General features: G+C 46.7%; 1 protein-coding gene across 1 annotated transcript in view; it reads right to left on the reverse strand.

Moving 5' to 3' along the window:
- Positions 1 to 1,985, reverse strand: part of LOC140729281 (chloride channel protein ClC-Kb-like) — a 118,203-nt gene extending 116,218 nt beyond the window's left edge. Inside the window, exon 1 of the mRNA XM_073048883.1 lies at positions 1,755 to 1,985. Coding sequence (XP_072904984.1) covers positions 1,755 to 1,956 — 202 coding nt within the window. The 5' untranslated portion in view covers positions 1,957 to 1,985. The remainder of the gene's footprint in view (positions 1 to 1,754) is intronic.
- Between the last annotated feature and the right edge of the window lie 9,982 nt (positions 1,986 to 11,967).

Consider the following 11,967-nt stretch of genomic DNA (forward strand, 5'->3'; position numbering starts at 1 on the left):
GGGAGAGAGAGGGGCAGTGGGATTAGCTTGGGGACTGATACAGGGTTGTGGGAGAGAGTGAGACAGTGGGATTAGCTTGGGGACTGATACAGGTCTGTGGGGAGAGAGTGGGACAGTGGGTTTAGTTTGGGGACTGATACAGGTCTGTGGGGAGAGAGTGGGACAGTGGGATAAGTTTGGGGACTGATACATGTCTGTGGGGAGAGAGTGGGACAGTGGGATTAGTTTGGGGACTAATACAGGTATGTGGGGGAGAGAGTGGGACAGTGGGATTAGTTTGGGGACTGATACAGGTCTGTGGGGAGAGAGTGGGACAGTGGGATTAGTTTGGGGACTGATACAGGTCTGTGCGGAGAGAGTGTGACAGTGGGATTAGTTTGGGGACTGATACAGCTCTGTGCAGAGAGAGTGAGGCAGTGGGATTAGTTTGGGGACTGATACAGCTCTGTGCAGAGAGAGTGAGGCAGTGGGATTAGTTTGGGGACTGATACAAGTCTGTGGGGAGAGAGGGGGACAGTGGGATTAGTTTGGGGACTGATACAGGTCTGTGGGGAGAGAGTGGGACAGTGGGATTAGTTTGGGGACTGAGACAGGTCTGTGGGGAGAGTGTGGGACAGTGGGATTAGTTTGGGGACTGAGACAGGTCTGTGGGGAGAGAATGGGACAGTGGGATTAGCTTGGGGACTGATACAGGGCTGTGGGAGAGAGTGGGACAGTGGGATTAGTTTGGGGACTGATACAGGTCTGTGGGGGAGAGAGTGGGACAGTGGGATTAGTTTGGGGACTGATACTGAGCTGTGGGGAGAGAGTGGGACAATGGGATTAGTTTGGGGACTGATATAGGTCTGTGGGGAGAGAGTGGGACAGTGGGTTTAGTTTGGGACTGATACAGGGCTGTGGGGAGAGAGTGAGGCAGTGGGATTAGTTTGGGGACTGATACAGGTCTGGGGGAGATCGTGGGACAGTAGGATTAGTTTGGGGACTGATACAGGTCTGTGGGGAGAGGGTGGGACAGTGGGATTAGTTTGGAGACTGATACAGGTCTGAGGGAGATCGTGGGACAGTGGGATTAGTTTGGGGACTGATACAGGTCTGTGGGGAGAGGATGGGACAGTGGGATTAGTTTGGGGACTGATACAGGTCTGTGGGGAGAGAGTGGGACAGTGGGATTAGTTTGGGGACTGATACAGGTCTGTGCGGAGAGAGTGGGAGAGTAGGATTAGTTTGGGGACTGATACAGGTCTGTGCGGAGAGAGTGGGACAGTGGGATTAGTTTGGGGACTGATACAGGTCTGTGGGGAGAGAGTGGGAGAGTAGGATTAGTTTGGGGACTGATACAGGTCTGTGGGGAGAGAGTGGGACAGTGGGATTAGTTTGGGGACTGATACAGGTCTGTGGGGAGAGAGTGGGACAGTGGGATTAGTTTGGGGACTGAGACAGGTCTGTGGGGAGAGAGTGGGACAGTGGGATTAGTTTGGGGACTGATACAGGTCTGTGGGGAGAGAGTGGGACAGTGGGATTAGTTTGGGGACTGATACAGGTCTGTGGGGAGAGAGTGGGACAGTGGGATTAGTTTGGGGACTGATACAGGTCTGTGGGGAGAGAGTGGGACAGTGGGATTAGTCTGAGGATTGATACAAGGCAGTGAGGGGAGAGCAGGGCATTGCGAGTCCGGATTACTCTTGGTCTGACTGCAGGAGCCCCTAGTGCCCTGTCAGACCAGCTGTCGTGCCTTCCGTCACTGAGACACTCACGTTTGGATAGCTGTCCAAGCCTGCTTGCCACTTCCCTCACTCTTCTCTGCCAGCCGATGGCCGAGTAGCCCTTACTGGGATTGTGCCCTTCCGGCTCCTCTCCTCCTCCTGCCTCACGGTCACAGCGCTGCCCACAGATCATGTTGGTCTTCTCCCTCTTCTCACCCTTATCCAATTCCTCCTTCTCCAAGTAAGTGATCATCTCCCAGTGTGAAGCGAATCTGTCTTGGCCTCTGGACTGCACTGTAGTGCCTGGTTACTGGTTAATCTCATTTTAAAATGTTGGGCTGGATCCAGAGGGAACCAGTCTTGGCTGTCTGCTCTTCCTCTCTGTTGTTGCCTGACATTTTCAGTGTTTTTTATCTCAACACACTCTCACCTACACCCCCCCCCCCCCCCATCCTCAAGCCGAAGTGTACTACAGCCAGTCAGGTGAATCCTTGGGGGTGGGGTTGAGGAATTACCATAGAATTTGAATATAGAATACCATAGATCCTGCACTTCCACCTCCCCTCATCCCCCGACTGGTTCCATGAGGGAGTCTGGTGGACCCCTTTCCTTGAACCACAATCCCTGTGGATTAAATAATTCAGAGGGGAGGGCAAGGTTTCATCACGAGTGGGATCTGGGGGTGGGGGGGGGAGAAAGGATTAATGTACAAGGATTTCTGGGCCTGAACCTGCTGGAGTTTTGAAGAATGGGGGAGGGGTGCCGGGGGCAGAAGTCTCATTGATACTGATCAAATATCGAAAGGCCTAGATAAGGTCGAAGTGCAGAGGATGTGTCCTGCAGTGGGGGAGTCTAGGGCCAGAGGGAACAGCCGCAGAGTTGAGGGATGTCCCTTTAGCAAAGAGATGAGGAGCAGAGGGTGGTGAATCTGTGGAATCTGTTGCCACAGACAGCTGTGGAGGACAAGCAATTAGATATATTTAAAGTGGAGGTTGATATGTTCCTGATTAGTGAGGATGCCAAAGGCTTCAGGGAGACGGCAGGAGAATGGGGTTAGGAGGAATAATTGAATGACAGAACAGACTTAATGGGCCAAATGGCCTCATTATGTTCCCATGTTTAAGAGACGAGGGATTCTGCAGATGCTGGAAATCCAGAGCGACACACACAAAATGCTGGAGGGACTAAGTGGGGCAGGGAGCATCTATGGAAATGAATAAACAGTTGATGTTTTGGGCTGAGATCCTTCTTCAGGACAGGGCTGGTAGGAGGTAGGAATGAGTAGTGCCTTTGTTGTCTTTGTTGCAGCAGTACAATGCTATACATAATTGAAAAAGCTGAGTTACAGTAAATTTATGCGTGTATTTATAAAATAGTTAAATTAAATAAGTTGTGCAAAAATAGAAATTAAAAAATGAGGTAGTCTTCATGGGTTCAATGTCCATTCAGAAATCAGTTGGTAGCAGGGAGAACTAGGCACGTCCTGGGTAAAGGGGGTCCTTAATGATGGACGCTGCCTTTTTGAGGCCTCGCTCCTTGAAGGGGTCTTGGATACTACAGAGGCTAGTACCCATGATGCAGCTCACTAAGTTTAGAACTCTCTGCAGCTTACTTTGATCCTGAACAGTAGACCCTACCCCATCACCCACACCCCCATAGCAGACGGTGATGCAGCCAGTTAGAATGCTCTTCATGGTACATCTGTAGAAATGTGAGAGCCTTTGGTGACGTACCAAATCTCCTCAAACTCCTAATGAACTGTAGCTACTGTTGTGCCTTCTTTGTAACTGCATCGATATGTTGGGCCCAGGATAGATCCTCAGAGATACTGACACCCAGAAGCTTGAAATTGCTCACTGTTTCCACTTCTGATCCGTTGGTGAGGACTGGCGTGTGTTTCCTCATCTTACCCTTTCTGAAGTCCACAATCAGTTCTTTGGTTTTACTGACATTGAGTGCAAGGTTGTTGCTGTGACACCACTCACCTAACTGATATATCTGGCTCCTACACACCCTCTTGTCACCTTTTGAAATTCTGCCAACAATAGTTATATCATCAGCAAATTTATGGAAGGCTTTGGAGCTGTGCCTAGCCTCACAGTCATGGGTGTGAAGAGAGTAGAGCAGTGGGCTAAGCACACATCTCTGTGGAGTATCAGTGTTGATTGTCAGTGAGGCGGAAATGTTATTTCAGATCCTCACAGATTGTGGCCTTCCGGTTAGGAAGTCGAGGCTCCAGTTGCAGTGGTACAGAGGCTTAGCTTTTAGGAATTTCTCCAATCAGAACTGTAGGAATGATTGTGTTAAACAGCATCCTGCCATGGGTATTAGTATTGTCCAAGTGATAGAAGACTGCTGTGAAGAGCCAATGAAACTGCATGCACTGCGGACCTATTGTGGCGATAGTGCAGTGGGTCCAAGTTCTTGCTGAGAGCCATAACCAATCTCTCCAAACACTTCATCACTGTAGATGTGAGTACTACTGGACCGTTGTCGTGAAGGCAGCTCCCCCTGATCTTCTTGGGCACTGGTGTGATCGTTGCCCGTCTGAAGCAGGTGGGAACTTCCAACCGTAGTAATGAGAGGGAGATGGAAAATGTCTCTGAATACATCTGCCAGTTGGTTGGCACAGGCTTTCAGAGCCATACTAGCTACTCCAGTCACCTTACGAGGGTTCACCCTCTTGAAAGACAGTATGAAAGACAAGATTTTCACTGTATCTTGGTCCTTGCGACAATAATAAACCAATTCCAATTCTAACTATAGGTGGTGACCTTTCCCTGTTACTGTTGTGGTGGAGATGTCATAGTTGGAAAGTACTGTCAGAGTACTTACTGCACCTACTTGGCACTGATTACAGAGGATTTTTAGGGTTGTAAAATGGGTTAATCGAGGCCAGGCATATCGTGAAAGATCCCACCCTGTCTGACCCACTCCCGTCAGGGAAGAGGATACGTAGCACCCAAGCCAGGACAGCTAGACGCATAAACAGTTTCATTCCCCAAGCTGTCAGGCTGAACAACACATGCACTCATTAATCCCCGATCACCAGCACATACACATCGCCTAGCGTCACTTGATCAGTCTACTCGAATAACAGTTACCGTACAGCATGTTTTCTAAGATTTCTCTTTTGGTTGTGTTCTTTATGCTTATTGTAGTTATTTTATGTTGCATTGGATCCAGAGCACCTGTTCTTTTCACATTTGTGTACTGAGGAGTGACAACAATCTGGAACCTTGACTCTCGAGTAAGTGGGCTATTTTATCCTGAATGGTGTTGAGCTCCTTAAGAGTGATGAGAATCTTTGTGAGAATTTCTGGATGAACATAGCAAATGCTGCAACTGATTGATTGTCTGTCATATCTGACATAGACAGTTCTCGAAACCTGTGCAGGAGAATTCATTTTAAAAGTGGAAAAGCCATTGCATTGGGGCAACTCCATTCTCTTGAGCTCTACCAGGTCTTCCTTGGAAGGAGTTTCCAGTAGTGACCAGATGACACAGCCTCAGATTGGAAGGATGTCCCTTTGAAATAGAGATGGAGAGATTTCTTTAGCCCGAGGGTGGTGAATCTGTGGAATTCATTGCCACAGATGGCTATGGAGGCCAAACAATTGTGTATACAGTTGACTTCAGTTAATTGGGGCACACGGGGATCAATACATTTTGGCCCAATTAAGCAGCTGCCCCAATTAGCCAAGTTTCATCAAAATAGTTAAAAAAAGGTATAATCAGGATAAGCTACAATTTAACTGAGTAACAAATTGTGTATTTAAATGAAAAACAGAGCAAATTCAGAACATTATCAATTCTACTACAGAACTATAAAACTGTAAATTTCCTAACAATTATCACCAGAGGAATTCATCTGGTGCGCAGAATCAGCGCCCATCGGCCCAAGTGAACAACACAACAGAAACACACGCAGTTGACCCGATTTAAAAACTTTTCCCTTCATAGTGTAAAACCGCAAGCAAGTTCACGTGACTGACTGTTTAGCAACTATTCGGCAACAGTTCCCTGTCCCAAATAAGCAGCACAGTTTCCCAAGTAAACGAAGGGAATCCCGGCTATTTTCTCGATTAGTTTTTGTTCTTTGAGAGTTGCCCCAAATAAGCAGCTGACCCGATTAACTGATAACCCAATTAACTAGAATCTATTATTTAAAGTGCTGGCTGATAGGTCCTTGATTAACAAGGGTGTCAAAGGTTACAGGGAGAAGACAGAAAGATAAGTTTGAGAGGGAAAATAAATCAGCCATGATGAAATTGTGGAGCAGACTTGATGGCCTAATTCTGCTCCAATACCTTATGATCTTTAGAGTGGCCAATTAACCTTCCAACGCACACATCATTGGGATGTTGGAGCAAACCCAGACACCCTTCTAGGAACCCATTTGTTCACAGGGAGAACGTGCAAACTCCAGACACACACACTCGCACAGAACAGGAGGTTGGGATCGACCCGAGTCTCCAAGTTGCTGCTAGGCAGCGGTTGTATCCATGGGGCAGAACCAAGCATGGATATCAGAAGGTCAGGTCACACCTGAAGGTGAAAGGTCAGATAATGTTACCGGCTTCTCTCTCTCCCCACAGTTACTGTCCCATTTTCAGCAATATTCATTTTTATCGACCTGAGAATGAAGAGGTCTGATAGGCTGTTTATGGCATCATTGACTAAAGCTAAAAATAGAGATAGAAGAGCGAAAGAGACAATTGAAGGAAATTGAAAACTGAAGGAAAGAAATTCCCCATTTGCGATGTGCTCTTTGGGATTTGGGAAAGTGAAGACACATCAGAACAAAAAGATTCTTCACGTCCTTCTAGCGCATGGCGGAGTGTGGGCACAGCTCAGTGCATCACAGAAACCAGCCTCCCCTCTACGCTTCTGTCTATACTTCTCGCTTGCCTCAGTATAATCAAAGTAGCCGGCATCATCAAACACCCCAATAACCCAGACGTTTTCTCTCCCCTACACGACCCCCCCAAAAAAATCACATACTTACTAGTGTTATGTATGAAGCCAAGCAGAGCTGCAGAACGGATGCTGCTAATAAGACAGAGATAAGGGAGAGCCGTTCAAAATGCTAATAAGAGAGAGATAACGAGAGAGAGACACATAATTCAGTATTTTGGCGTCTGCACCGATACCGCCACGGACATTTTGCTTTGAACATGAACTGCTCATTAACACTCCTGCTGAGACAAAAGGAAGTGGTGAAGTTTGATGGACAGGTGATACCCCATCAGGGGAGAATAAAATAGCAGGTTTTCTAAGACACAGGCGACCTGCCATGAGACCCTGAAGAGAGCATTGTGCCCCCACAAGTTGGTGGGAGTTTGGAGGACTGATTCACGGGAATCAGCCAGAGGCTCTCAGGGTGTAAAGGTACGACCGGTGGGGACCTGTTGTGTGTCCACCCTTGGCTGGGTGACGGGTTCACCATGGAAGAACGGTCGCATCTGGAATGGAGGGTCACAGTCGGTGACCACAATGGGACAAGAAGACAACAGAAGGTTTGCCTGAAATTTCAGCTGTATCTCTCACTCTCTCTCTCTCCAATGGTACCACACCAACTACCTCAAACTACACTAAACTGAACTGAACTCTGCTTCACTTGAAGACTGATCATTTACCCCTAGACTTCGATAGAGCTTGGCTGATTCCTACTCCCAAATTTCTGTCTATATGTGTATATTATCATTGCTAACCTGTTACATTTATATCCTTGCATTTAGTGTACTGTATTACTTAATTTACTAATAAACGTTATTAGTTTCTTGTAATTACAGACTCCAACGAGTGTTTCATTTCTGCTGGTTTGACAACCCAGTTACGGGGTTCATAACAGAAGTGGGGGCTCGTCCGGGATCTTGAACACCAAAATTGGGACTGGTTAAATTGATTGGGTTAAATTCCCGTATCTGTAAACAAAAAACAAAAAAAATACAAAAAGGTTAAACAGCAGAAATAGAGATTGAGGAATTTCTACAGATGCCAACCTTGGAGGCATTAGAGAATGCCAAGAAATCAGATTTAGTGAGTGTTGCAGAATGGTTGAATCTTTGGAAGGGGAAGCAGTCAATGAGGAGATCGGAGATACAAAGAACCATCGTTGAGCATTATGTGTCTAAGAACGTGTTTCCCGAAGGGGACCTGGAAGTGGAGTCTGAGAGCAAACTTGTTGGGGCTGCGATTCAGCTGCAGATGGAAAAATTAAGGCTCGAACATGAGTTACGAGTAAAACAGTTAGAAAGGGAGGAGAGAGAGAAGCAGCTAGAAAGGGAGGAGAGAGAGAAGCAGCTAGAAAGGGAGGAAAGAGAGAAGCAGCTAGAAAGGGAGGAGAGAGAGAAGGAGCACGAAAGGGAAGAAAGAGAGAGAGAGGGAGTGAGAAAGGGAGGGAGAGAGAGAAGGTGTGAGAAAGGGAGTTTGAGCTGGAGAAGTTAAAGATAATGCGAGAGGGGGGCCGAATGCCGGACCTAGGTGGAGGGTTCAAGGCGACCCAGGAGGTTAAGTTGGTTCCCCCATTTGAGGAGATCGATGTTGATCGGTACTTTCTACACTTCGAAAAGGTCGCTGTTAAGTCGGGACCGACCGACGGATAAGCGGGCTGTTTTACTTAATAAGTAAAACAGTGTGCTTAAATAAGTGTGCTTAAGGGGAAGGCTCAGCAAGCTTACTCAGCGTTGTCAGCAGAAGATGCGAAGGAGTATGATGTGGTAAAAGAGGCTGTACTAAGGATGTATGAGTTGGTCCTGGAGGCATACAGGCAAAGGTTCCAGAATGTGAGGAAGCAATGGGACCGCACGTATTTAGAGTTTGCCCGTGAGATGCAAATGTATTGTGAGCATTGGTGCGCCTCGAAAGGGGTCACTGGGGATTATAACAAACTGCTACAGCTAATGCTGATTGAGCAGTTCAAAGGTTGTGTCCCTGAAGGTATGCGGACCTATCTAGATGAGAAAGAGGCAGAAACCTCAGCCGCGACTGCTAAGTTTGCGGATGAGTACGCGTTAACACACAAAGCAAAGTTTACCCCGAGTAAGAGCTACCAGAAGGGTAGTAGAGAGGGCAGAGAAAGTCCACCGGCTGAGCCAGAGAGCAAGCCGGGGTCTAGTGAAAAGGGTAAAGGGGACGGGAAACAGTCTGGCAGGAGGTCTCCTAGTTTTGTGTGCTTTAGTTGCGGGAAAGCCGGTCATATTGCATCTAGGTGCTTTGCTCTGAAGAAGGAGACGGGGAAAGGAAAGGCGACCGCGCCGATGGGCTGTGTTAAGCCAGTTGAAATGTCGTTAAAAGAGAAAGAGCTAAACCGAGTTCAGGAGGGATGTGAGAAATTCCTTTCAACCGGGTTAGTAACTGTGAGGGAGGGGTCACCCCAGTGCCAGTAAGAATCTGGAGAGACACTGGGGCTTTTCAGTCCTTAATCCTAAACAGAGTGTTGGAATTCAATAGTGAAAGAGATACTGGTGACGTGAACGTGATAGAAGGGGTTGGAAAAGGGACCGAGGCCATACCGTTACATAAAGTATTTTTGACGTGTGATTTGTTTTCCGGACCAGTCACGATAGGGGTACGGTCTGCACTCCCGATACCCGATGTAGATGTCTTGCTCGGGAATGACCTGGCAGGTAGGGATGCGTACCCAGCAGTGAAGCTGACTAGCAAACCTGCCAGGACTGAGGACCCGCCCATAGTTTCTGAAGTTAATCCCGCCTGCGCAGTAACTCGAAACATGGCCAGAAAAGCGGCAGAGACAGGCGCCAGTTTAAAGGAGTCCAGCGTTGATTTAGCTGAGACGTTTTTACTAGTCCTGTACCAAGAGGGGTTAGAGGGTGGTAAAACGGAGAATAGTGGAGCTAAGGAAAGTAAGAGAGACAAGGCAAATTTAGGGTTATCAAGGAACGAGATTTTGAGCCTTGCCCCCAGGTGGACATTTTGGAGTGAGGAAGGAGTTTATGGAGGCACAGAGCCAAGATGAGAAACAGATGGGGCAGCTAGAAGGTCCAGGGTTGGACACGGATGATCTATCTGGCTTGACAGAGCTGTTTGCAGTTGAAAAATTTAAGTGTATTCGCAATGATGAGAGGGCAGTCCTAGATAAAAAGGATGTCGCTACCTTGCAGGAGTCTGTTGGGTTAGCAGACGAGGTTGTTTTAACCCGCAAGGTTGAGTTTTCTCCGGAGGGGAGTTGCCCAGAGAGTACCTGGGAGGATCAGGGGAACTTGGAATTTGAAAGGGGGACTGGTATTGAAAACCTAGGAGAGGCAGATGTGTGTGTGTGTGCCCAGAGAGTACCTGGGAGGATCAGGGGAACTTGGAATTTGAAAGGGGGACTGGTATTGAAAGCCTAGGAGAGGCAGACGTCCTGTTGGCCTGTGTGCAGGTTGTGAAGGTACCTGTGGATGCACAGGGTACTGAACCTAATGTTGAAGCTCAGGAAAAGTCTGAGGGGTCTGACTTAGTTGAAAAGGAATGCAGTCCTTTTGGGTCTGATGGACTTGGTTCAGTGAAGAATCTTTGTTAACAAGATGCCTGCTAGTCAATTACAGTTTATCTTGAAAAATAAAGATAAATGACGCGGTGATGTTGTTCAAGTATGTGATTTGGAGAGGAAAAACGTGAAGTGTTGTTTTGACCCAGAGAGACCATCTGCTGGTGTCATTAAGGAAACTAATCAAATTAAAGATCCTGAAGATAAAATTAATGACTTGCTTGAAATTAATGAGTTGTTTGGAAGTTCAGCAAATGGGCTTAGTCTGGGCAACATTGGTGATAAGCTGTGAAGGGGGTCTCTGAAAGCCGTATCCAAGCTGTTAACCCAGCTGACCGCACAAGGGTTAAATGTTCTGTTTCAGAGTGGAAAAGAGGCCAAGGGTGAGCAAACACCATTGTTGAATAACAGGATCTGATTTTGCAGGAATTTGACTTTTTTTTGTTTGTAACAAAGCATGTGAAAGATAAAAACATCATGGAAGATTGACTGTTTGAATTAGGTTTAAAAGTAAACTGGAGATTAGAGTTTGCATACACTTCTGTAATGTACCACATTATAATCACACGTGTATGGGTTCACACTTTGTAATATACACCTAAGCTAAGAATTAACTCCACTGTTGGAAAAGAATTACTGTCACTTATTCAGGTGTTACAACATTTTGAGGTTTATATTTGTCCGGCACGGAAGCCACTGATAGTTTACACGGATCACAATCCATTAGCTTTTTTGACCACCATGAAGGATAAAAGCTTGTTAAGTTGGAGTCTGATATTACAGGAATTTGATATAAAGATAAAACATGTAAAAGGAACCGAAAACGTGATTGCTGATTGTCTATCCAGGTGAAGTTCTCTGTATTAGCCAAATAGCTGATGACTACCTGTATATTAGAGTGTATTCTGTAATGTGCCTTCATGTCCTTAATTTTTGCCCCCGGCAAAAATTCTGTTAAGGGTGGGGGTGTTATGTGTGACGCCAAGCAGAGCTGCAGAACGGATGCTGCTAAATAAGAGAGAGAGATGAGGGAGAGCCATTCAAAATGCTAATAAGAGAGAGATAACGAGAGAGAGAGACACATAATTCAGTATTTTGGCGTCTGCACCGATACTGCCATGAACATTTTGCTTTGAACCTGAACTGCTCGTTAACACTCCTGCTGAGATAACAGGAAGTGGTGAAGTTTGATGGACAGGTGATACCCCATCAGGGGGGATAAAATAGCGGGTTTGCTAAGACACAGGCGACCCGCCACGAGACCCTGAAGAGAGCATTGTACCCCCACAAGTTGGTGGGAGTTTGGAGGACCAATTCGCGGGTATCAGCCAGAGGCTCTCAGGGTGTAAAGGTACGACTGGTAGGGACCTGTTGTGTGTCCACCCTTGGCTGGGTGATGGGTTCACCATGGAAGAACGGTCGCATCTGGAACGGAGGGGTCACAGTCAATGACCACGAAGGGACAGGAAGACAACGGAAGGTTTGCCTGAAATTTCAGCTGTATCTCTCACTCTCTCTCTCTCTCTCTCTCTCCCCCCAATGGTACCACACCAACTACCTCAAACTACACTAAACTGAACTGAACTCTGCTTCACTTGAAGACTGATCATTTACCCCTAGACTGCGATAGAGCTTGGCTGATTCCTACTCCCATATTTGTGCGTAGATGTGTATATTATCATTGCTAACCTGTTACATTTATATCCTTGCATTTAGTGTACTGTATTACTTAATTTACTAATAAACTTTATTAGTTTCTAGTAATTACAG

This window comes from Hemitrygon akajei, chromosome 6 (assembly GCF_048418815.1).
Source record: "Hemitrygon akajei chromosome 6, sHemAka1.3, whole genome shotgun sequence".
NCBI lineage: Eukaryota > Metazoa > Chordata > Chondrichthyes > Myliobatiformes > Dasyatidae > Hemitrygon > Hemitrygon akajei.